Here is a 24,794-nt window from a genome sequence, read left to right as displayed (position 1 = left end):
TAAGCAGCATAGGGAAAACCCATTGTAGGCTATTTTTCTTAAATCTCCCACACCACTTCCCATCCATCCCTCCTCCACTGACATTTCCTTTTCCTTGCCTCAGGCTGAAGACGGTGGACGTGGTCATCCGCAACACGCAGGTGGCCGAGGGCGTGCTGAAGAAGTATGAGGAACGACTGCGCGAGGTCCAAACTGTGCCCAATGACGTCAAGGAGGTGGAGATGTACCGCACCCAGCTCAAGGTGAGTTGACTGGACAGCACTGGGCACAGCCTCAGCCTTTATTCTTGTTTACACTGAACAACCAGGCTTCTGTTCTCAGTTCTCTCAACACTTACCTCCTGTTGTATGACACAGTTGGTCTCCGCTTTTTCCAAGCCGGGGAGCTGGAGAGGCTTTTGCATAAATGCAACTCAGTAGTTCGATTGTGATGTTTATGACATTAAAAACACATGCGCTCTGGGACGTTAATGAACTGTGTGGGATTCATTACGGGTTTCTCGACTTCCAACGCTCATTTATTTTTTGCGTTTTATATGTATAATTGGATTATGAACATGGAAACAAGGCAGGTTTAAAAAGAGGGGAAAACTGTTTACGTGATGAAACACAAGAGTCCATGCATAACATGCTTCTGTGAAGAACTGTAACTTTCTCCATGATTTTTTTTGACGTAAGCTACACTTATTGATAGCCTATTTAACATACTAACTGTTGCTCTTCCTTCCCGTCTCTTTCCCTGTAGAAAATGCGTGCTGAAGCAGAGGGCGAAAAGCCTGCATTCGATTCTCTGGAGGGCGAGCTCGGAAAGGCAGCAGCCGTGAGCGAGAAGATGTCTCGTGTGCACAGTGAGCGTGACTCTGAGCTGGACCACTACCGCCATCTCCTGTCGGGTCTCCAGGACCGCTGGCAGGCTGTGTTCGCCCAGATGGACCTGCGTCGGCGGGAGCTGGAGCAGCTAGGTCGCCAGCTGGGGTACTACAGAGAGAGCTACGATTGGCTCATCCAGTGGATTGGTGGCGCCAAGCAGAGGCAGGAGAAGATCCAGGCTGTGTCCATCAGCGACAGCAAGACTCTAAAGGAGCAACTAGCCCAGGAGAAGGTAGGCTACTGTAGTGATGGGGGGCATATTAGGGGTCCATTACATCACTACACTGCTCTAGGTGCTTAGCTGATTAACTGAACATTCTGAGACTTTGTGAAAATAAGTCATTGACACCTTTTTTTATACTTCTTATTTTGTATACTACTTATGAGACTATGAATGTTATAAAGGTGTGTTTTGTGTAGTTCTCATTATTGAACATATACAGGCACACCTTGAAATCACATCCAGACTAATTCGGATTATTTCCCCCAACATAGAAACTTCTGGAAGAGATCGAGCAAAACAAAGAGAAAGTTGACGAGTGTCAGAAATATGCCAAGGCGTATATCGACACTATCAAGGTAAGCATGCACAACATTAGTGTACAAACGTGAAAACCATTATTGCATTCATATACAGCTTTATTTAAATGTCTTAATTTCATAGTGTTTAGTGTTAAAACATCCTGTTTCTTTTTATTAGGATTATGAACTCCAGTTAGTGGCCTACAAAGCACAGGTGGAGCCTCTCTCACCCCTGAAGAAAACCAAAATGGATTCTGCCTCAGATAACATCATTCAAGAGGTCTGTGCCACTTGTGTAATCTGAACGCACATTGTCATTCCCTGACAACCATTTGCAATGTTTGGAGAAAAGTTTAGATCAATAGTTTAAGCCAACACACACTAAATCAAAGGTTTCCTGTTTTATTTCTTCTCCATCAGTATGTGACGCTAAGAACCCGCTACAGCGAGCTGATGACTCTGACCAGTCAGTACATCAAGTTTATCACCGACACACAGCGCCGCCTGGAGGACGAGGAGGTGCGTGACAACACACTGGGATATCCTAACCCTAACCCATTGACAACCAATGAAAAACAAATGCATGACCACTCTCTTGCACGCACAAATGCATACACACACATTAATGTATGGTTGACTTGACATTCCTTCATTTTGAGGTAAAGTATGATTTGGAAAATTGGCATTGGCGTGCTGTACTGTAGCTGCAGGATGTAAGGGCACCTAGCAGACAGGAAATCCTATCACTTACAATGATGGCCAAGCTTATCTATTCGGCAAATATGAACGCTCTACCAAAGATAATCCTAGTGCTAAGTGTCATGGTCCTCAGATGGGAACCAGGGACTATAAGTGCATTCAGGAAGAATTAAGACCCCTTGACTTTTTCCACATTTTGTTACGTTACAGCCTTATTCTAAAATGGATTAAATACATTTTTGTTCCTCATCAATCTACTCACAATACCCCATAATGACAAAGCGAAAACAGGTTTGTCTAAACGTTTGCTAAAAAATAAAAACATGAATAAAAAAAAAAGCTTATTTACATAAGTATTCAGACCCTTTGCTATGAGACTCGAAATTGAGCTAAGGTACATCCTGTTTCCATTGGTCATCCTTGAGATGTTTCTACAACTTGATTGGAGTCCACCTGTGGTAAATTCAATTGATTTGACATGATTTGGAAAGGCACACACTTGTCTATATAAGGTCCCACAGTTGACAGTGCATGTCAGAGCAAAAACCAAGCCATGAGGTCAAAGGAATTGTCCGTAGAGCTCCTAGACAGGATTGTATCGAGGCAAAGACCTTGGGAAGGGTACAAAAAATGTTTTGCAGCATTGAAGGTCCCCAAGAACACAGTGTCCTCCATCATTCTTAAATGGAAGAAGTTTGGAACCACCAAGACTCTTCCTAGAGCTGGCCGCCCGGCCAAACTGAGCAATCGGGGGAGAAAGGCCTTGGTCATGGAGGTGACCAAGAACCCTATGGTCACTCTGACAGATTTCCAGAGTTCCTCTGTGGAGATGGGAGAACCTTCCAGAAGGACAACCATCTCTGCAGCACTCCACCAATCAGGCCTTTATGGAAGAGTGGCCAGACGGAAGTAAAAGGCACATGACAGCCCGCGTGGAGATTCTCTGGTCTGCTGAAACCAAGATTGAACTGTTTGGCCTGAATGCCAAGCGTCACGTCTGGTGGAAACCTGGCACCATCCCTACGGTGAAGCATGGTGGTGGCAGCATCCTACTGTGGGGATGTTTTTCAGCGGCATAGACTGGGACACTAGTCAGGATCGAGGGAAAGATGAACGGAGCAATGTACAGAGAGATCCTTGATGAAAACCTGCTCCAGAGCGCTCAGGACCTTAGACTGGGGCAAAGGTTCACCTTCCAACAGGACAACGACCCTAAGCACACAGCCAAGACAATGCAGGAGTGGCTTCTGGACAAGTCTCTAAATGTCCTTGAGTGGCCCAGCCAGAGCCCGGACTTGAACCCGATCGAACATCTCTGGAGAGACCTGAAAATAGCTGTGCATCCAACCTGACAGAGCTTGAGAGGATCTGCAGAGAAGAATGGGAGAAACTCCCCAAATACAGGTGTGCCAAGCTTGTAGCGTCATACCCAAGAAGACTGAAGGCTGTAATCGCTGCCAAAGGTGCTTCAATAAAGTACTGAGTAAAGGGTCTGAATACTTATGTAAATGTGATATTTTTGCTTTGTCATTATGGGATATTGTGTATCGATTGATGAGGGGGGAAAAAACAATTTAATCCATTTCAGAATAAGGCTGTAATGTAACAAAATGTGGAAAAAGTCAAGTGGTTTGAATACTTTCTGAATGCACTGTATATTAGTATATGGCTGGAGTGTCATATTCATTTTATACGGTGCCTTAAAATATCCAGGACCATTGCATCCTGTTTCGATAAGCAGTAGTGGCCTTGTCACAAAATTCAATGAATTGATGAAACGTTTATGTTCAGTCTGAAGCAAAAGAAAGAGAGCACCCTCAAAAGATTAAGAGACCATTGAGAGGAAATTCCAGTGGGTTAGAAGATAGTCTCTCTAAAACTGAACAATTAGGTTTTGCACATTTGTATTTTGGCCTATTCATTTTCATGCCATAATATTTAATTTTAAAGGGCGTTCTTTCTTTCACTGTCTTTTTTCTCATTGGCCACTCTTTCTTAGATCTCAATCTAAGCTCTCCCACTGTATGCGGCTGACTGCCATGTTCTTCAACTTTCCTTTTTTCAGATTAACACAAATTTTCCGTCTCCCGTTCTTTTCTAACCCTAATGTTTTGTTTGTTTTCTTTGCTTCTCTTAACTGCTTGCCAGTGCTTTGTCATGATGAATGCTTATCTTGTTTGGGCGTTAAAGAGGTAAATAATCAACTACTCTCCAGTTACTATTCTCTCATTATGTGCCTTACCTTCCATACCCTCAGCCTTCAATTCATCACCTAAACTGTCAAACATTTCCATATTTATCTTACATTCACTTATTTCCATGTCTTGTTTATTCTGTGTTAGCATGGGCTATAGGTGCTATTTTCTTATTACATTTTCAGACTATCCTTGCACTATCCCTGCTTTCCCCGTTGCACATATTTTGCTTAGTTCCTTGATAATAGTGATCTAAAGAATCCCTTTCATTGTTATGCAAGAAAACATAATAGGTTGTTTAACAGTGTGAATAGATGTATTTCAACTAACTAGTTACTGGTTGATTATTATGTGATTTTTGAATAATAACTTTGTTTGAATAATTTCAAGCTGAAAATAGATGATTAAAAATACATTATTAACTTTACTATTTCACTTATGCAAAATGTTTTATCACAAAATAATTCCCTTAAGGACACCAATATTGAAAAAGATACAGTTCCATGCCACATGAGTTCCTCACTTTGTTTTATTGTGAAGTGATGTCTTGTCTCCATACATTTTTACATAACCATTTTCCATCTTACTTGTTTCTGCCTTGTATTGTCTTTGTCGGAGATAACTTGCTTTAACAGCGGCCTCCTGAATGAATTGACATCTAAACACGTATCTATCTTTTAAGCTAACTATTAACATTAACATTTAACCTGTCATGCTTAATTCTTATATTTTCTTTACCATTTGCTTCCACTAATACAGAAAGCTACTGAGAAAATGAAAGCGGAAGACAGGAAAAAAATGGCAGAGATGCAGGCGGAGTTAAACAAACAGAAGCAGCTAGCTGAATCTCATGCAAAGGCCATTGCCAAGGCAGAGCAAGAGGCTCAAGAGCTGAAGCTCATGATGCAGGAGGAAGTCAGCAGGAGACAAGTTGTTTCTGTAGATGCAGAAAAGCAAAAGCACAATATCCAGCTGGAACTACATGAGCTCAAAAACCTCTCAGAGCAGCAGATCAAGTCCAAGAGTCAACAGGTAGAAGATGCCAATCAGAGCAGAGCCAAGATTGAGGAGGAAATCCGTGTCATCAGGATCCAGCTGGAGACCACTGTCAAACAGAAGTCTACAGCTGAGGATGAGCTCAAGCAACTCCGGGAAAAAGCGTCTGAAGCCGAGAGGCTGAGGAAGCTTGCACAGGAGGAGGCTGAGAAGCTCCGCAAACAGGTCAACGAGGAGACCCAGAAAAAACGCAAGGCCGAGGAAGAGCTCAAGGTCAAGTCTGAGGCTGAGAAGGAGGCTGCCAAGCAGAAGCAGAAGGCTCTGGAAGACCTTGAGAAGCTGAAGATGCAGGCGGAGGAGGCGGAGAGACGCATGAAGCAAGCTGAAGTGGAGAAGGAGAGGCAGATCAAGGTTGCCCAGGAGGTGGCACAGAAGAGTGCTGCCACCGAACTCCAGAGCAAACGCATGTCCTATGTTGAAAAGACATCCAAGCTGGAGGAATCACTCAAACTAGAGCATGTCACTGTCATCCAGCTGCAGGAGGAGGCAGCTCGTCTCAAGAAGCAACAGGAAGAGGCAGATATGGCCAGGGAGGAGGCGGAGAAGGAGTTAGAGAAATGGAGGCAGAAGGCCAATGAGGCACTCCGCTTAAGGCTCCAGGCTGAGGAAGAAGCTCACAAAAAGAGTCGTGCCCAGGAGGATGCCGAGAAACAGAAGGAGGATGCTGAGCGTGAGGCCAGGAAGAGGGGTAAAGCTGAGGAGTCCGCACTGAAACAGAAAGATATGGCAGAGCAAGAGCTGGAGAGGCAGAGGAGGATAGCTGAGGGAACAGCTCAGCAGAAACTCTCAGCAGAACAGGAGTTAATCCGGCTAAGGGCAGACTTCGACCATGCTGAGCAACAGAGAACCCTGCTTGATGACGAGCTGTACCGCCTGAAGAATGAAGTCAGTGCAGCTGAGCAGCAAAGGAAACAGCTCGAAGATGAACTGGTCAAAGTGAGGAGTGAAATGAATGTACTCCTGCAGCTGAAGTCCAAGGCAGAAAAGGAGAGCATGTCCAACACTGAGAAGAGCAAACAGCTCCTCGAATCTGAAGCTGCAAAAATGAGGGACCTTGCTGAGGAGGCAGGCAAACTTAGATCCATCGCTGAGGAAGCCAAGCGACAAAGGCAAGTTGCTGAGCAAGAGGCGGCTCGTCAAAGAGCAGAAGCTGAAAGGATCCTCAAAGAGAAGCTTGCTGCCATTAACGAGGCAACTCGAATGAAGACTGAAGCAGAAATTGCCCTCAAAGAAAAAGAGGCAGAGAATGAGCGACTCAGACGACAAGCTGAGGATGAGGCTTACCAGAGGAAAGCTCTGGAGGACCAAGCCAGCCAGCACAAGCAAGATATTGAAGAAAAGATCAATCAACTCAAGAAGTCATCTGAGAATGAGTTGGGAAGACAAAAGACACTTGTAGATGAAACTCTCAAGCAGAGACGAGTGGTTGAGGAGGAAATTCGCATTCTCAAGCTAAACTTTGAGAAAGCCTCATCTGGCAAGCTTGATTTGGAGCTGGAGTTGAATAAACTGAAAAACATTGCAGAGGAAACACAGCAGAGTAAACTCCAAGCTGAAAAAGAGGCTGAGAAACACAGAAAACTTGCCCTGGAGGAGGAGAAACGCAGACGCGAAGCAGAGGAAAAGGTGAAAAAGATCACTGCTGCAGAGGAAGAAGCAGGCAGACAGTGCAAAAATGCACAGGAGGAAGTGGCACGCCTCAAAAAGAAAGCAGATGAAGCCAAAAAGCAGAAAGAGGATGCTGACAAGGAAGCAGAAAGACAGATTCTAGTAGCCAAACAAGCAGCACAAAAATGCAATGCAGCTGAACAGCAAGTTCAGAGTGTCCTTGTCCAACAGAAGGAGGACAACATCATGCAGACACAGCTCAAGGAAGAGTATGAGAAAGCCAAGATGCTTGCAAAACAGGCAGAGCTTGCCAAGGAAAGGGCAGAGAAGGAGGCTGCGCTTCTCCGACAACAAGCGGAGGATGCAGAACGCCAAAAACAGGCCGCTGAACTCGAAGCTGCCAACCAAGCCAAAGCTCAAGTGGAAGCCGTGAAATTGAGAAAGGAGGCAGAGTTCGAAGCTGCCAAGCGAGCACAGGCTGAGGCAGATGCAATCAAACAGAAACAACAAGCAGATGCTGAGATGGCAAAGCACAAAAAGCTTGCAGAGCAAACAATGAGTCAAAAGTCTCAGGTAGAGAAAGAGCTCACAAAGGTCAGGCTTCAGCTGGATGAAACTGACAAGCAAAAATCTGTCTTAGACGAGGAGCTGCAGCGCTTAAAGGACGAAGTCGGTGATGCGGTCAAGCAGAAGGCCCAGGTGGAAGAGGAGTTATTCAAAGTCAAGATTCAGATGGAGGAGCTGGTCAAACTGAAACTCAGAATTGAGCAGGAGAACCAGCGTCTTATCAAAAAGGACAAGGATAACACTCAGAAATTCCTTGCTGAGGAAGCTGAGAACATGAAGAAGCTTGCAGAAGAAGCTGCCAGACTCAGTGTGGAAGCCCAGGAGGCTGCACACATGAGACAAATTGCTGAATCTGACCTCTCCCAACAGAGGGCACTTGCAGAGAAGATGCTAAAGGAGAAGATGCTTGCCATTCAGGAAGCATGTAAACTGAAAGCAGAGGCTGAGATGCTCCAAAGACAGAAGGACCTGGCTCAAGAGCAGGCCCAGAAGCTGCTTGAGGATAAACAACTGATGCAGCAGCGTCTTGAGGAAGAGACTGAGGGCTTCCAGAAATCCTTAGAAGCTGAGCGCAGGAGACAGTTGGAGATCACAGCCGAAGCTGAAAACCTCAAAGTCAAGGTGTCCCAACTTAGTGATGCTCAGTCCAAAGCAGAGAATGAGGCCAAGAAATTCAAGAAGCAAGCAGATGAGATCAGTGCCCGTCTTCACCAGACAGAGCTAGCGACTAAAGAGAAATTGACTGTTGTGGAAAAACTTGAAGTCCAGAGACTGAGCAGCAACAAAGAAGCTGATGAGCTACGCAAAGCCATCGCTGATCTAGAAAAGGAGAAGGCCAAGCTGAAAAAGGAGGCTGAAGACCTACAGAATAACTCTAAAGAGGTATTGTGTTAGAGATGGCATAGTAGTGCAGCTTTTGTCATTGTTAACCCTCTCTCTGAAAACGAACAATCTTAAATTATTTCATTCAATTTCTTTATCTATTCCTTCTTCTTAAAATTAACCACTTACACAGTTATATTATTTTGAGTTATATTTGTATTACAGTAAACTAAGCTTAAAAAGATCCTATCCCTTCCAGATATTTTCAGTTTGTCCAGTTGGACAAAAGTATAGATTAATTATTGGTGGTGTTCCCCATAATGTTCTTCCCTTACTGCGAAGAGTATATATACTATTATGTAACATAGGAATAATTACATCTAATATATATTTTTAAAACAATTTGGGACTGATTCTTTTAAGTGGATTGCATTGTACTAAAATGTTGTCATTTCTTTACTATAGTGCACAATATGTGGATTGATAATATAATAATATTTGAAATACAAATGAAACTCCTATTGTTCTAATTATGTTCTTGTTTTCCCTTTTATCTAAATTAGATGGTCAATGCTCAGCAGAAACAAATCCAACACGAGAAGACAGTACTCCAGCAGACATTCATCACAGAGAAGGCGGAGCTGTTGAAGAAGGAGAAACAAATTGAAGATGAGAAGAAGAAGCTGGAGAACCAGTTTGAGGAGGAGGTCAAGAAGGCCAAGGCCCTCAAAGAAGAACAGGAACGCCAGAGGAAACAAATGGAGGAGGAGAAAAATAAACTTCAGGCTACCATGGATGCTGCCCTCAACAAACAAAAAGAGGCTGAGAAAGAAATGCTCAACAAGCAAAAAGAGATGCAGGAGCTTGAAAGGAAAAGACTTGAACAGGAAAAGCTGCTTGGCGAGGAGAACAAGAAACTTCGTGAGAAACTGCAGCAGCTCGAGGTCGCCCATAAAGAGCCAATCTCCCACACCAGAGAAATTGATATCCAGACTGACGATGTGCCTGAGGATGAACTGATCCATATGACCATGGTGGAGACAACAAAGCAGGTTATCAATGGCCGAAGTGTTGGAGATGAGGTTGACAGTAAGAAGGATACACTGTCTTTTGATGGCATCCGCGAGAAAGTACCTGCAAGCAGACTTTATGAAGTTGGCCTTTTGACGAAAAAGGAGTTTGATAAGCTGAAGAAAGGAAAAACCACTGTGCAAGACCTCAGCCAGACTGACAAGTTAAGAACAATTCTGCAGGGCAAGAACTGTATAGGGGGTGTCTTGACACAGTCTAATCAGAAAATGGCAATATATCAAGCTATGAAAGAAAAGAAAATTACTCCTGGCTGGGCTTTGATCCTCCTGGAGGCACAGGCAGCATCTGGCTATGTAGTAGACCCAGTTAAAAACAAGAAACTCTCTGTCAGTGAGGCTGTGAAGGAAGGCCTGATCGGACCTGAACTGCACAACAAAATGCTGTCTGCTGAGAGAGCTGTCACTGGTTACAAAGACCCTTACACCGGTAACAAGATCTCACTCTTTGAAGCTATGAAGAAGGGCTTGATTGACAGAGACCATGCCATCAGGCAGCTTGAGGCTCAGATAGCTACTGGTGGAATCATTGACCCCATAAACAGCCACCGTGTGCCCATCGAGACTGCATACAAACAGGGGCAGTTTGACACTGAGATGAACAAGATACTGGAGGACCCTTCAGATGACACCAAGGGATTCTTTGATCCTAACACCCAGGAGAACTTAACATACCTTCAGCTAATGCAGAGATGCAGCACAGATCCGGAGACAGGACTACTGCTCCTGCCCATCACTGACAAGGCTGCTCTGAGCACGTCAACCTACACAGAGGAGGAGACCAAGGATGTGTTCAGCAAGACGACTGTCTCTGTGCCATTTGGAAAATTCAAAGGAAAGACTGTAACTATCTGGGAAATCATCAATTCTGAGTACTTTACCAAGGACCAGAGAAAGGACCTTATTCGTCAGTACAAGACAGGAAAGATCACAGTGGAAAAAATCATCAAGATTGTTATCACTATGGCAGAGGAAAAGGAAAAAAAGAATGAAATCGCTTTTGAGGGTCTGAGGGGACCTGTCCTTGCTACTGAACTACTGGAGTCCAAGATAATCGACAAAGACCTCAACAATAAGCTGCACACAGGCATTAAAACAATCAAAGAGGTGTCTGAAATGGAGCATGTTCACAAATCCTTGAAGGGTACAAACTGCATTGCAGGTGTAGTTATTGATTCAACTAAGGAGACTATGTCTTTCTATCAAGCCATGAAGAAGGATATGATGAGGACAGGGCCCGCTTTAACTCTCCTGGAAGCACAAGCAGGAACAGGATTTGTTGTTGATCCTGTAAAGAATCAGAAGTTCACTGTCGATGAAGCCGTGAAAGCAACTGTCGTTGGTCCTGAGCTGCATGAAAAACTACTGTCAGCTGAGAGAGCCGTTACAGGCTACAAAGATCCTTACACAGGAAAGACTGTGTCTTTGTTCGAAGCAATGAATAAAGAACTCATTCCAAAAGATCAGGGCATCAGACTCCTAGACGCGCAGCTTGCAACAGGAGGCATCATTGATCCAGTGAAAAGTCACCGCATCCCACATGATGTTGCCTGTAAACGAGGCTTCTTTGATGATGAAATGAACCAGATTCTGAATAATCCAACTGATGATGTTAAAGGCTACTTTGACCCCAACACACAGGAAAATGTCACATACTCACAGCTATTCAAGAGATGTGTCACTGACAAGAAATCTGGGCTTCAGCTTCTACCTCTGTCTGAGCAAGCAATCAATGCAAAGGAAGAGCATACATATACAGAGGTCCAAACCAAAGAGGCCATGAGCCAAGCAACAATGGAGCTGCAGTCTGGTCCACTCAAAGGGAAGAAACTCACAATCTGGGAAATTATCCACTCTGAATATATTACAGAGGAACAGAGATTTGACCTGATAAGGCAGTATAGGTCTGGAAAGATTACAATAGAAAAGATCATCAAGATTGTGATCACCATTGTAAATGAGAAAGAGGCTAAGAAACAAGAACAAGACAGCTTCAAAGGACTTAGAGCAACTGTCTCTGCCAAGTCACTTTTTGATTCGAAAATCATTGACAAAGCTACATTTGACATGCTCCAACAAGGCAAAAAGACACCTACACAGGTCAGCGAAAATGTAAATGTAAGCAAGTACCTGCAGGGCTCTGACAGTATTGCTGGTGTCTACCTTGAACCAACAAAGGAGAAGATCAGCATCTATCAAGCTATGAAGAAAAATCTTCTGAGACACAACACAGGCCTGTCACTTCTAGAGGCCCAAGCTGCCACAGGGTTCATTATAGATCCAGTGAAGAACCAGTACCTGTCAGTGGATGATGCAGTTAAAGCAGGCATTGTCGGCCCTGAGCTACATGAGAAACTGCTCGCTGCTGAAAAAGCAGTCACTGGTTACAAAGATCCCTTCACGGGCAAAACAATCTCTCTCTTCCAAGCAATGGAAAAAGGTCTAATCATTAAGGAGCATGTCATGCCACTCTTGGAGGCCCAACTGAGTTCAGGAGGAATAATTGATCCTGTGAACAGCCACCGCGTTCCTATTGACATTGCCTATCAGAAGAGCTTTTTCAGCAAAGAAATGACAAACACCTTCTCGGAACCATCTGATGATAACAAAGCTTTCTCAGACCCCAATTCAGATGATAAAGTAACATACAAACAGCTGAAAGAGAAGTGCACTAGAGATCCTGATTCAGGCATGAACCTTCTACCACTTTCCAAGCCACAGGCCCCTACTGTGGTGGAGAAGACATACCTCTACACAGAGGAACAGACGCAGAATGACCTGGCCACAACCCAAATTGACCTTCCCAGTTCACTTGAGTCCCTTGCTGGAGGGTCAACAAGTCTCTGGGATATCATGAACTCAAATCTACTTCCTGAGCAAGAGCGGAAGAAGCTGATGGAGGAGTATCGCTCTGGCAGTATCACTAAAGAGCGCATGATCATCATCATTATTGAGATTATGGAGCAGAGAGAGATCATCAGAGGTGAAACTGTTAAGTCCTGCAACACAATCAGACGTAGGGTCACAATCGAGGATCTCTACAATGCCCGCATTATTGACCTGGAGACATTCAACCTGCTGAAGCAAGACAAGAGAAACATCCGTGACATTATGGAGATGCAGAGTGTGAAGCAGTATCTGTTTGGCACAGGCAGCGTTGCTGGTGTCATGTCTGACTCCACTTCCAGGATGAGCATTTATTCAGCAATGAAGAGAGGTTTCTTGAAGCCTGAAATTGCCCTTAGTCTCCTGGAAGCACAAGCAGCAACAGGATTCATAATTGATCCTGTGAGAAATGAGACACTCACTGTTGATGAGGCTGTCCGCAAGGGTGTGGTCGGCCCTGAGATCCACGACAGACTTCTGTCAGCTGAGAGAGCGGTCACAGGCTACAAGGACCCTTACAGTGGCAAAATCATATCTCTCTTCCAAGCAATGAAAAAGGACCTTGTTCTGGAGGAGTATGCTCTGAAAATGTTGGAGGCTCAGACTGCCACAGGAGGCATTATGGATCCTGAATTCTACTTTCACCTCCCAGCAGACATTGCCACACAGAGAGGATACATCAACAAGGAAACAAATGAAAGGCTTGCTGATGACGTAAAGGGATTCGTTGACCCTGTCACTGAGGAGAAACTTTCTTATGCCCAATTACTCAAGAGATGCAAGATTGACCCTACCAATGGGATGCGCTTGCTGTCACTGGGAGACAAGAGGCTGATGTTCAAAGGTCTTAGAAAACAGATCACCATAGAGGAGATGTTACGCTCTCAGATCATCGACCAAAAGACGGTCACTGAGCTGAATGAAGGTCTGATTTCAGTGGAAGAGGTTAGCCGTAGACTCCAAAAATACCTTGAGGGCACAAGCTGTATTGCTGGTGTTTATGTAGAGGGAACTAATGACCGTCTATCAATCTACCAAGCCATGAAAAAGAACATGATCAGGCCAGGAACTGCCTTTGAACTGCTGGAGGCTCAGGCTGCCACAGGCTATGTAATTGACCCAATCAAAAATCTCAAACTTACTGTCAATGAATCTGTCAAGATGGGAATAGTGGGGCCAGAATTCAAAGACAAGCTTCTCTCTGCTGAGCGTGCCGTGACAGGTTACAGAGACCCCTATTCCGGCAAGACAATCTCTCTGTTCCAGGCCATGAAGAAGGGGCTCATCTTAAAAGACCATGGAATACGTCTCCTTGAGGCTCAGATTGCCACTGGTGGAATCATTGACCCAGAGGAGAGTCATCGCTTGCCAGTGGAGGTGGCCTACAACCGTGGCCTCTTCGACGAGGAGATGAATGAGATTCTCACAGATCCATCAGATGACACCAAGGGTTTCTTCGATCCCAACACTGAGGAGAACCTGACCTACCTCGGGCTAATGGAGAGGTGCATCACTGACCCAGCCACTGGTCTTGTCCTCCTGCTCCTGAAGGAGAAGAAGAGCGAGAGAAAGACATCCTCCAAATCCTCTGTCCGCAAACGCCGAGTGGTCATCGTGGACCCAGAGTCAGGCAAAGAGATGACTGTTTATGAGGCATTCAGAAAGCAGCTCATTGACCATCAGACCTACCTCGAGCTTGCTGAGCAGGAGTGTGAGTGGGAAGAGATCACACAGACATCCTCTGATGGCGTTGTCAAGTCAATGATCATCGACAGACGGTCTGGAAGACAGTATGACATTGATGACGCCCTCGCACGAGGCCTCATCGACCAGACTTCACTTAGTACATACCGCTCCGGAAACCTGTCCATCACTGAGTTTGCTGACATGCTGTCTGGAAACATGGGTGGCTTCCGCTCCCGGTCATCCTCTTTTGGTTCCACCTCTGGTTCCACCTCATCATCATACAATCCTATGAGCCCCATACCCTCCATTAGACCCCCTGCAACCATGTGGAATGACCCCACAGAGGAGACTGGCCCTGTAGCCGGAATCCTGGATACAGACACTTTGGAGAAGGTGTCAGTCACAGAGGCCATGCACAGGAACCTTGTGGACAATATCACAGGCCAAAGACTACTTGAGGCACAAGCCTGCACAGGGGGCATAATCGACCCAACCACTGGGGAACGATTCGCTGTTACTGAGGCAACCGAGAAAGGGCTTGTGGACAAGGTGATGGTGGACCGTATCAACCTGGCTCACAAAGCTTTCAATGGATTTGAGGACCCAAGAACCAAAGTGAAGATGTCTGCCTCCCAAGCTCTAAAGAAAGGCTGGTTGTATTATGAAGCTGGGCAACGTTTTCTGGAAGTTCAATACCTTACGGGGGGCCTGATTGAACCGGATGTTGAGGGCAGAGTCTCACTGGACGAATCCATCAGAAAGGGCACAATTGATGCTCGCACTGCTCAGAAGCTGAGAGATGTGAGTGCTTACTCCAAATACCTGACATGTCCCAAAACCAAACTAAAAATCTCTTACAAAGATGCCATGGACAGAAGCATGGTTGAGGAAGGATCTGGCCTGCGACTGCTGGAGGCCTCCTCACAGTCAAGCAAAGGGCTGTACAGCCCATACAATGCCAGCAATTCCGGGTCTGCCGCTGGCTCCCGGTCTGCGTCCAGGACTGGATCCAGAACAGGATCCAGAAGAGGCAGCTTTGATGCTACAGGTTCCGGTTTTAGCATGAACTTCTCATCCTCCTCCTACACCAGCTCCAGCAGTTACGGTGGCCGCAGATATGATGCAGGACCTCATAATGGGCTCAACATGGATGAGCTAGCCCGAGCCCTTACGGCTCTAGCAATGATCAGGCCATGCAGCTCAGGAGAACAACGAACCTTCCCAATGATGATGCCAATGCATACCACAGTTGCATAATTTATAGGAAAAATAATTTGACATTTGAAAAACAAATAATTAACTTATTCTGCTCCTCATGTGGTCACATTAGCAAATGGCTGGAAGTAATTAAATTCAGTTCCTCATATAGATGTCCAAAACAATGCCATTTCTCTCCAGCCTTAATTTCTTAGAATTATTAGATAAATTGAATGTCAATTTATATTTTAAGAGAAAAGTATCGGATTAAGTTTTTACTTCATGACCACAACTGATTTTTTAGTTTGCGTTAACACAACTTGTATACTTAAGCTTTCCGAAACTAATAAATGTATATGTACTTCGAACAGATATATTTTTCCAGTTTTCTTTTTCTTTTTAAATGTAAGAATATTTTTGTCCTCTATTTCATTTATCTGTTTGACAATATCCTATGAAATATGCCAACATAGATTCTATAGTGACGCTTTTAGCAGATAAAAAAAAAATATATATATATATAGACGTCTTCATATTTCTGAATGTCTGTATATAGTTTGACCTTTATTTTTATTTTTTTATTTTTTTTGTGAAATATGTTATCTGGCAAAGTAAAACAAATAGTTGCAGAGCAGAATTTAAAAAACACTACATAAACACTGGAAGAAGACTGCAACATTCAAAGTTTAATGAACTGCTTCCCTGCCAACATCCCAGCCAACATTTCCCGTTCTGTTCAGTGGACAGGCCCATGCCCCAAGTCATCACCTTATTCTTTAATCACCCACTCCAAAGTTATGAACCATTATACCCATCATTATGGACTACTACACCCGCCATTTACCTCTTGTCAAGTGTTCCTGGTAGACTGCCCTAAGAAGATGTCAGTCTTCACCATGCTTCCTCTGACAGAGGCAAAGATCTGCATCCTGGATGTTGTTTTGGTTCTTGTAAGTTGAAATCAGTTTGCTGATTTGTAATTTAGTAATGTCATTTTGTAATGTAGTTTCTTTGTATCCATTTAATCACAGCCATACTCCTCCTTTACTCTCCTCTAATACTGTTTTTTCTCTTTCCCCCCTTATCGCTAGTATTTCAATGCTAGTTTGAAAGAAAGCGCTATCAAACATTTTTATCAGTTGGATGATTATGATCATGCCTTTTTCACCTCAGTATTTTAAGATGATTGATTCCCTTTTTTGACAGATATCTCATTCCATCAGAATTCGATGGGGATGTGCAGATTCTCAGATGGGCGTGGCTGATGAGTCTCTTAACAGGGACGGTATCCCAATTCAACAGCTTCACCATCCAGAACTTCAGGTAAATTCATCATCCACCAAATAATGCATTCAATCATCAAATACATTTGCAATTTATTTATTTGTTTGCATTATAAAATATTTTTGTTGGTTTTGTTGTCTCAAAATTATTATTTTGTTTTTGTTTTTAGATCTGCCATTGAGTACCTTTCTTCCATTGCACATCCCTCATTTTTGAAGACAGTTGAGGCTTGTGACCCCTGAAGTCTCCCTGGGATACCATACTAGGAACAAACTTTTGTCCAACATTCTTACTTGAACATTGATCATAATTCCCCTATTTTGGATTACACCACTTTACATGTACACATCACTTTGTACTTTTACAAGGTCAGCCCCATGAAATGCAATGTAATCTTCATTTCTGTAAGCAACATCAATGTAACATCAGTCAAAACCAAAGTAAATAGTTGCTGAGATGGCATTGCAATATATGATCTGATATTACATTAAATGAATGTACATATTTTATAGGATGAATACATTTTGAGACAATTTGCTACATTTTACATATTTCCTTTGCAAAAATGATTTTGAAGCTTTGTCATATGTTGCTTTTCAACCAGTATTGTAGCTCTTGTTTTCCATACCAAGTATGTTTTTTCTGTTCTGCTTCTAGGAAGTGTTTTACTTCTGTAAATCTTCATGTTTTCATTTTGCATTGTATTTTTCATATCTTATATAATGAACTTTTGCTTTGCATGTTTTAGTAACTTGGTAATACATATTTTAGGAAAAAAATACATTGTAAGAAGAAGAGAATAGGACATGTATCTGCTCCGCAAAACGTGTTTCGTTAAATGCGGATTTAAGTGGTAACAAGGTATTTAATCAAAACTAACTGGTTGGTTTTGCTCATGAACAGATATTTGTGTTGAGTGGCATGGTGAGTGGAATCTGGTGTATGTTTTGATGATAATACTTTAATGTAAATAAATGTGCTATGAAAAAGGTAATCTTGTCAACTACATTTCAATATCCAGATAAATCACACATTCTGACAATGGAATTATCTACACAGTGACCGTACAGCATACAGAACCAATCACTATATTAAGCATAACACATAAGATTACATTGTGTGTACCTGTAGGCGCATTATAGATTATCACACTAAAGGCTGTAAACCAATTTATTGGTAGCAGCATCTGATATACTGTATGTTTTTCAAGCAAAATTGCTCAGTTGATGTAAATGACTTCAGCCTTATACTTTAGTTTAGTCATTTTATTGTGGTATACTTAAGCTTAAAACCATTGTACTGTATACCATGGTAGTATCATTATAGGTGAATGAAGTAGTGTCTTTAATGTCCTCTACTTGCTGTCTGCAAGCGCTACTGTCTGCATTATTTCATTTAACGATATGAGGGCCCTATTAGTTTGACTTACAAGTCATTTCAACTCATGTCCTCTTGGAATCAGAGGTCTTGGAATACGAGCAAACAATGAACCCTCATCCCCCTCATTCACGATTCAGCTACCAACCTCATTTCATGGATACATTTTCTGTCAATGGCTTGGAGAACATGATTAGAGACTTAGATATACAGTATATGTGTGTCTGTGTGTTATAAATGGGTGGGTGTGGAAGTTGCGCTCTATCTGCCTATCTATATGTCTATGTGTGTGTGTCTTTCTATGCCAATGTTAGTCTTTGATATTGATGGAAGATCCAGCCAATATGAGAGACGGGCCGTCTACCTGCCAGAATACCTCTAATGACTGCCTTGACTACCCTTCACTGACCCTGTCCCTCCCACCCCTCCCAGAGAGGGGTGACGAGGAGGTAAGACATCAGAGAATTGGGTGAGGCAACTCTGTGGGGAGACAATGCTGTAATAGACCTACCAGTAGGGGGCAGTAAAACGAAATACCTGAATTTGAACTTTGAACTAGTCCTGATCACTACCAATTACAGCTGCACTGCTTCATGGTATTATACTTTATATTGAGCGAAAGCAAACACAAATGATTAACCTCTGATGTATTATTATTTGTGTTGTCTGTTTCAGGAAGAAAGGGGGAGTGTGTATGGATTGGCAACACCCACATCCAAGGAACAGAGCTCTGGGTATGGGTAAATGCAAAAAACAAATGGCCATGGCTCAATTCAACACAACCATCACAATTTCAACAATTCACATATTGTATGCATTTCAAGATCATAATATTTGTAATTAAATACAAATTCAATGTGTTAGACTTGTTGCACTGGGCTCCATACCCATCACCCACCATCCGTCAGGTCAAACTGAACAAATGGCTGGTGACGATGACAGTTGGTCGATTGTCACAGTTTAGTGGACCAGTGTGCCTGGTTCTAAAGTCATTGACCTGGATGGTCCAACAGTACAAAGATGAAAACAAAAAGGAACTGTAAAGCACACAGTGTAAAAGGTCCAGTTACAAACATCCCCAACCTTGGTTTAGCATCCAGACTAGCGGACAAAGAGAGCAGATGCTTCCACAATGAGTCTAAATTCCTGTCTGAAGTGCATGGCTGTGTCCTGCTTAATATACAGTGCCCTCCGTAATTATTGGGACAGTGAAGCATTGTTTCTTCTGAAATCAAACAATGACTGTGAGGTGAAACTGCAGACTGTCAGCTTTAATTTGAGGGTATTTTCATCCATATCGGGTGAACCGTTTAGAAATGACAGCACTTTTTGTACATAGTCCCCCCCCCCCATTTTAGGGGAGCAAAAGTATTGGGACAAATTCACTTATGTGTATTAAAGTAGTAAAAAGTTTAGTATTTGGTCCCATATTCATAGAATGCAATGACTACATCAAGCTTGTTGGATGCATTTGCTCTTTGTTTTGGTTGTGTTTCAGATTATTTTGTGCCCAATAGAGTCACTTTTAATGTAGATAAGGATATAATATGTTTCTAAACACTTCAACATTAATGTGGATGCTACCATGATTACGGATATTTCTGAATGAATCGTGAATAATGATGAGTGAGAATGTTACAGACCCACAAATATCATACCCCAAGACATGCTAACCTCTCACCATACAATAACAGGGGAGGTTAGTATTTTTTGGGGGGTATGATATTTGTGCGTCTAACTTTCTCACTCATCGTTATTCACGATTCTTTCAGGATTGTCCGTAATCATGATAGCATCCACATTCATGTAGAAGTGTATAGAAATGTATTCTAACACAACCAAAACAAACAGCAAATGCATCCAACAAATGTGTAGAGTCACAAGCTTGATGTGCAATTTGCATGCTGACTGCAGGAATGTCTAACAGAACTTGTTGCCAGAGAATTGAATGTTCATTTCTCTACCAAAAGCTGCCTCTAATGTCATTTTAGAGGTGTGGGGGGTATTTCTGTCTGTAATAAAGCCCTTTTGTGGGGAAAAACTCATTCTGATTGGCTGGGCCCAATGGGTGACTCCCAGACCCACTCATGTGTGTGCAAAGCTGTCATCAAGGCAAAGGGTGGATATTTGAAGAATCTCAAATATATTTTGATTGGTTTAACACTTTTTTGGTTACTACATGATTCCATATGTGCTATTTCATATTTTTGATGTCTTCACTATTATTGTACAGTGTAAAAATAAAGAAAAACCATTGAATGAGTAGGTGTGTCCAAAATGTTGACTGGTAGTATATATATATATATATAGATTCATAGTGACATAGACACAAGCTTTGTGGGATGTATGCTTCCAGGAGGGAGTCAGAGGAGTGGAGCCAATGGCAGGGGGAGTTCAGAGGTCAAATCCGAGCCCTGCAATACTGGCTGAAGAGCATGGAGATGAGGCTACCTCCTCTGGACCATACGGTCAGTTGGGTTGTTGAGTTGTTAGGTTCCTAACCTTTCTCTCTTTCACCTATTTAACTCACAGCTTGAATGTCATTTGTTTTATATTTATTCATAAGACGTTTTATGTCAACATTGCTAACATCATACTTTTCCCCTCGTAAAATTATTCTCAGAGGTTTAGTGCACATTACGTACTTAAATGAGGAATGACAACCATATTTAGCAGTAGAATGAACAGGGCCTTGGCATATTTAGTAAAGCAACATCCTTGTAGTGGGATCTGCTGCAAGAGGCTGTCAACCTAATACCATCATCATCAATGGATATCCAAGGAACCATTAAAGACGGACTTTGTCATCCATCTGTTGCTGTGCATCCAATAACACAGAGTAAAATACACTTTGGTGGAGAGGGGGCTGGATATTAAGTCAAGGAGAAGAATGAGTGAACAATGCTGATATGTTATCCATTCACAGGATGCTAGAGGACTGGACAATACCCATCCCCCATGATGCAACTTGTTGGTCTAACAGTAATTGTGTGGGCTGAGAGAAATCCAAAGAAGATTTCAAACAAAAACAGTGATTTGAAGCTAACCCCTATTGTGTAATCCACTGTCCCCATGGCGCTGGGCTGAGCATCACTATCGAATAATATGCCCTAAGCCCCAGCGAAAGAAACGCTTTCTCACCCAGGGGACTGGCACGATACCACTAAACAGAGAGCGAGAGAAAAACTGTACAAACAACAGAGCAAGAGTCAGAAGAGAGATACACATTACACATACAGGCGTATGACTTCATACACAAGGAAAAAGAGCAAGGGAATCAGTGAGAGAGAAGAATCTAGAGCCAGACGGACTCAAGCGGAGATCGAGGTGGTGGTCTTATCTCCTCCATGTCCTACAGTGAGTTTCCTTTGGGGAGAGGGGCAGGCAGGCAAGCTCTTTTGTGCTGTGCTGGGACAGAGAGGCTGGAGAGCCGCTCAGCGGTGGAGGCCCACTGCACACATGAGCGAACACACTGAAAGGACATTAGACTCAGATGGGAGGATGAGGACGGAGAGAAAAAAAATACAAGAAAAACAGGATCTTACAGAGTGCTGTGGTCTGGCCATAAAGGCATTTGTTGTGTATACCCCAGCCATTCGTCTTTTTGATCTGTAGCGCATAATGAGATTTAAGAGTTGTACAATAATTTGTGTGCCTTGAAGGGTAATATTTTATATCACAAACATTAACGGGGTTCTTTTAAACTTAGGATAATGAACAAGGGCCTCGACTCCAATAACTAGCTTAATCCACAGACTTAAAGCGAACTAGCGTGAAACATCAATATGCCCAGACTCAAGAGCACACCAAGACGCTTTACAACACAAACACTGATTGAATCAATTGCCATACTTTGTGTTTCAGCATCATGTTGTTACTCTCAGCATTATTTAGCCTTTTTGTCTTCTTAGTGTTTTTGTGGTTGTGAGTACTGTGTTACCTCAGAGTGAAAGGAGGACCTTATTGTGATTGATAGGTTTTGGTTAATTTAGTGTTACTAAAAGCTCCATTGTCCTAATTGTTTGTTTGATTGATTATTTGATTATAACACTAAATGGCGTAACAACTGAATGATTTAATCTTATAATCAGGGATCAAACTGGATAGATACACCTGACCTTCGGGTGAACTTATCCATCAAGCCAAAGCCAATAGCTTTTCTCTAATATTGAACTGCAAACCTTTTTTACATTATGATGCCATCATCACGCTTTGTTGTGTGTGTGACTAAAAAAATGTGTGTAAGACACATGTACTGTATTACTCAACTTAAAGGTTCCTGTGCCTCCCCCAGTGAGCATGGTTAAATGCAGGTAGTCTTTTATCAGTACCGTGCACCTTTATCACAGTGCACCCCTCCATCAGCCTTTGTCATGTTAATGTTGCTTTCAGTCTGGTCTGTGGGGACTCGTTAGTTAGCTAGGCAAACTGGATGAATGAGACACTACACAACTTCCCCCAACATGCCAACAATACACAGGAGAGAGACCCACCTGCTCCTTAACACAGGTCATGCTCTGACAGTGGGTCGTGTTCTTTAGAACATATGAAGCTAAATGTTTTGCAACGGAAAACAAACATTTTGACTTTTGAACGACAATATCAGGTAGTACTTCACTGTTTCACTCTGCTTCGGGACATTTTATTCCGTTCCGTGACTATTGAACATTACCTTGTTTCTCCATACAACCTAACAGCCTTCATAAACCAAGTTAAAGTCATTCATAAACAGCTGTGAAGCAGAATTCGGATAGTTTTTTCAAGTAGGCCTAGAGGTTTACGCTGAATGTTCCACCTTGTGAAAATGACTTAAAATGTTTGCATTGTGTAAGAAGTGCTGTATTGCGTCAATCAAAAGTTAGAAAAGCAATCTCTCCATTCAGAGAAACGAATTAAGGCCAAAAGTTCCTCTCTTTGTCTCGTCCCCCCGCTGATGAGGAACTGCTGGATAAAGAGTGTCTGTGTCCCTCTGTCTCTAAAGGTCTCTGGTTTCCCTGGGTCCGCTGCAAAGTCTGCATCACAAATAAGCCCTTCACACATAACCTGCAAACAGGCCAGGAAGAGGGGTGAGAAAGCACAGCTCTATTCTCCTCTCCTCTGTCTTGATGGCAGTGGGAAAACAGTAGCCCCTCTCTGATGACGGCAGATAATGACATGGAAAGATGTGTTGGTGTTGATTGCTGTGAATAACCAAGTAGTAAAGATAGGGGAGGGATTGTGTGTGTGTGTGTGTGTGTGTGTGTGTGTGTGTTCATAATGTTTGAATTGCGATTATCCACTTCTTTATGGTCCTGGGATTGTATGTGTTTTGGCATTTCTTTAGCATTTGTTGTGATCAACCTTTGCATAGGAATACTAAGGTTATTGACAATGTAGCCACTTATTTTATGTTTTGACTCTTTACTTGTTGTGGAAGCTCTCAATCTAATCTGCCTGTGAACAGACCAATCACATATGGGGGTTGGGTCGCTGATGTTGTTGTTGAGTCACTCCACCCTCCATCCTGTGACTAAGATTTCCAGTATCCAGGCACCCCAGGGAAGCCCCTAACTCCTTTTCACCCAAACCCACACATTTCTGGGAAGCAACCTCTTTGGTGATAAATAACTGTGTGTTTGTGTGTGTGCAAGTGTGTATGTGTGTGTGTAATGGTGTTGGTTTTGACCCATAAAAGGGACCCCCTTTCCTCGTGAAGACGGCTCCCCATGTGAGGGGTGGGCAGGATTAATCTACTTTAGTGCTCTCAGGTCTTCTGGCACATGGGGTCTGTGATCAAATTTGGCCCCATTTGCAACCAATTTGGAATCGTGTTCATTTAGACCCCTATATTCCATGTCCCCAATCTCGGAACCTACACTTCCCAGTCTTACATACAGCATAGGGGCAGATGGGAGGTTAATGGTAGAGAAACTGGGAAATGATCAACCTCCTGGCTGCCCAGCCTGTTAACAGTGTGTTGCTTCATAGCCCTATTGATAACCAGTGTGCCAGTGCCTCTTCAACTAAACCAGCCAGTCTTTTGGAACGGGGGGGGGGGGGGGGGGGTACGTGTGGTTAAGGCCATAGTGTGAAATGGAAAGGGACAGCGGTTTCGGTGAAACGATTCAATTATTTCTAAGAGGATTTGGAGCTAGCTGAAAACCAGGATCAGGTGTCGTGGGTTTAGAACAGTGGCACAGGCATACCGGGGTCTCATCCATGCCAGACCCACTCAGGGAGGAGGAAGAGGGCAGGCTCACTTGCTCTTCGTTAAACAGCTGAATACACTGCTGCTCTCTTATGGGACCAACCAAACCTTTATCTGGAGTATTTCTACTATTTCGAAAGCTTGATGTTGTCTGCCTACAGTATCAATCTGTCTGAACTATCTGTCAGTTGCAGATGTCTGTGGATTTCTGTCATTGCCTGCAGGTTCAGATCTCTGGGACAGAGAGGGTAAAGTATGGGAGGTCCTAATATGTGAGACTAGTATAATTTATGACAGACAGGGATGGAGTACTCACAGGGTTAAATAACTTGACCCCATGGGGGTCACGCTATTTAATTCACTTTTCCTTCACAGCTAGGGCATTTTCAGTCTCCTTTGTGATTCATGTTATCACCTCTTTCCCAGTTACTCATTTTCCCTCATTGTTTTCAAAGTGGCAAGTAACACTGTCATAAACAAACATTCACTCCTGGGAAAATAAGCCTAAGCAAGGTTAAATGTCATTTATTTATTCTCGCATGAAGACATGCAATGCCGGTATGACAATATCTTGGCATCAGTGTAAAACATGTTACGTGTACACGACAGAAAGATGGTGTATTGGTAATCAGCTAATCTTGGCATAGTGAAAAGTGAGGGACATGGTTTCGTGTCTTTGCACAGAAAGAGTCAATATTTTGCTCCCTCTTCCATCTGCCATGCACTTTCTCCTCTGACTAATCATTCTAGA

The 24,794-nt window shown here is 43.1% G+C and overlaps 1 protein-coding gene across 4 annotated transcripts in view; it reads left to right on the top strand.

The window, feature by feature from the left end:
* The window catches only part of LOC311112157 (plectin-like), a 160,224-nt gene extending 142,751 nt beyond the window's left edge, over positions 1 to 17,473 (top strand). For all 4 annotated transcript variants that reach the window (XM_084155134.1, XM_084155135.1, XM_084155136.1 and 1 more), the window contains 9 exons: positions 104 to 242; positions 745 to 1,101; positions 1,365 to 1,448; positions 1,570 to 1,671; positions 1,812 to 1,910; positions 5,045 to 8,398; positions 8,902 to 16,145; positions 16,402 to 16,518; positions 16,649 to 17,473. In XM_084155134.1, the coding sequence (XP_084011260.1) occupies positions 104 to 242; positions 745 to 1,101; positions 1,365 to 1,448; positions 1,570 to 1,671; positions 1,812 to 1,910; positions 5,045 to 8,398; positions 8,902 to 15,255 (10,489 nt within the window). In that variant the 3' untranslated portion in view covers positions 15,256 to 16,145; positions 16,402 to 16,518; positions 16,649 to 17,473. The remainder of the gene's footprint in view (positions 1 to 103; positions 243 to 744; positions 1,102 to 1,364; positions 1,449 to 1,569; positions 1,672 to 1,811; positions 1,911 to 5,044; positions 8,399 to 8,901; positions 16,146 to 16,401; positions 16,519 to 16,648) is intronic.
* Positions 17,474 to 24,794: the final 7,321 nt, after the last annotated feature.

The sequence above is a fragment of the Coregonus lavaretus genome, assembly GCF_964263955.1.
Source record: "Coregonus lavaretus genome assembly, chromosome: 3".
Taxonomy (NCBI): Eukaryota; Metazoa; Chordata; class Actinopteri; order Salmoniformes; family Salmonidae; genus Coregonus; species Coregonus lavaretus.
The sequence above is the reverse complement of the archived record's forward strand: the minus strand, read 5'-3'. Positions and strand labels throughout refer to the sequence as shown.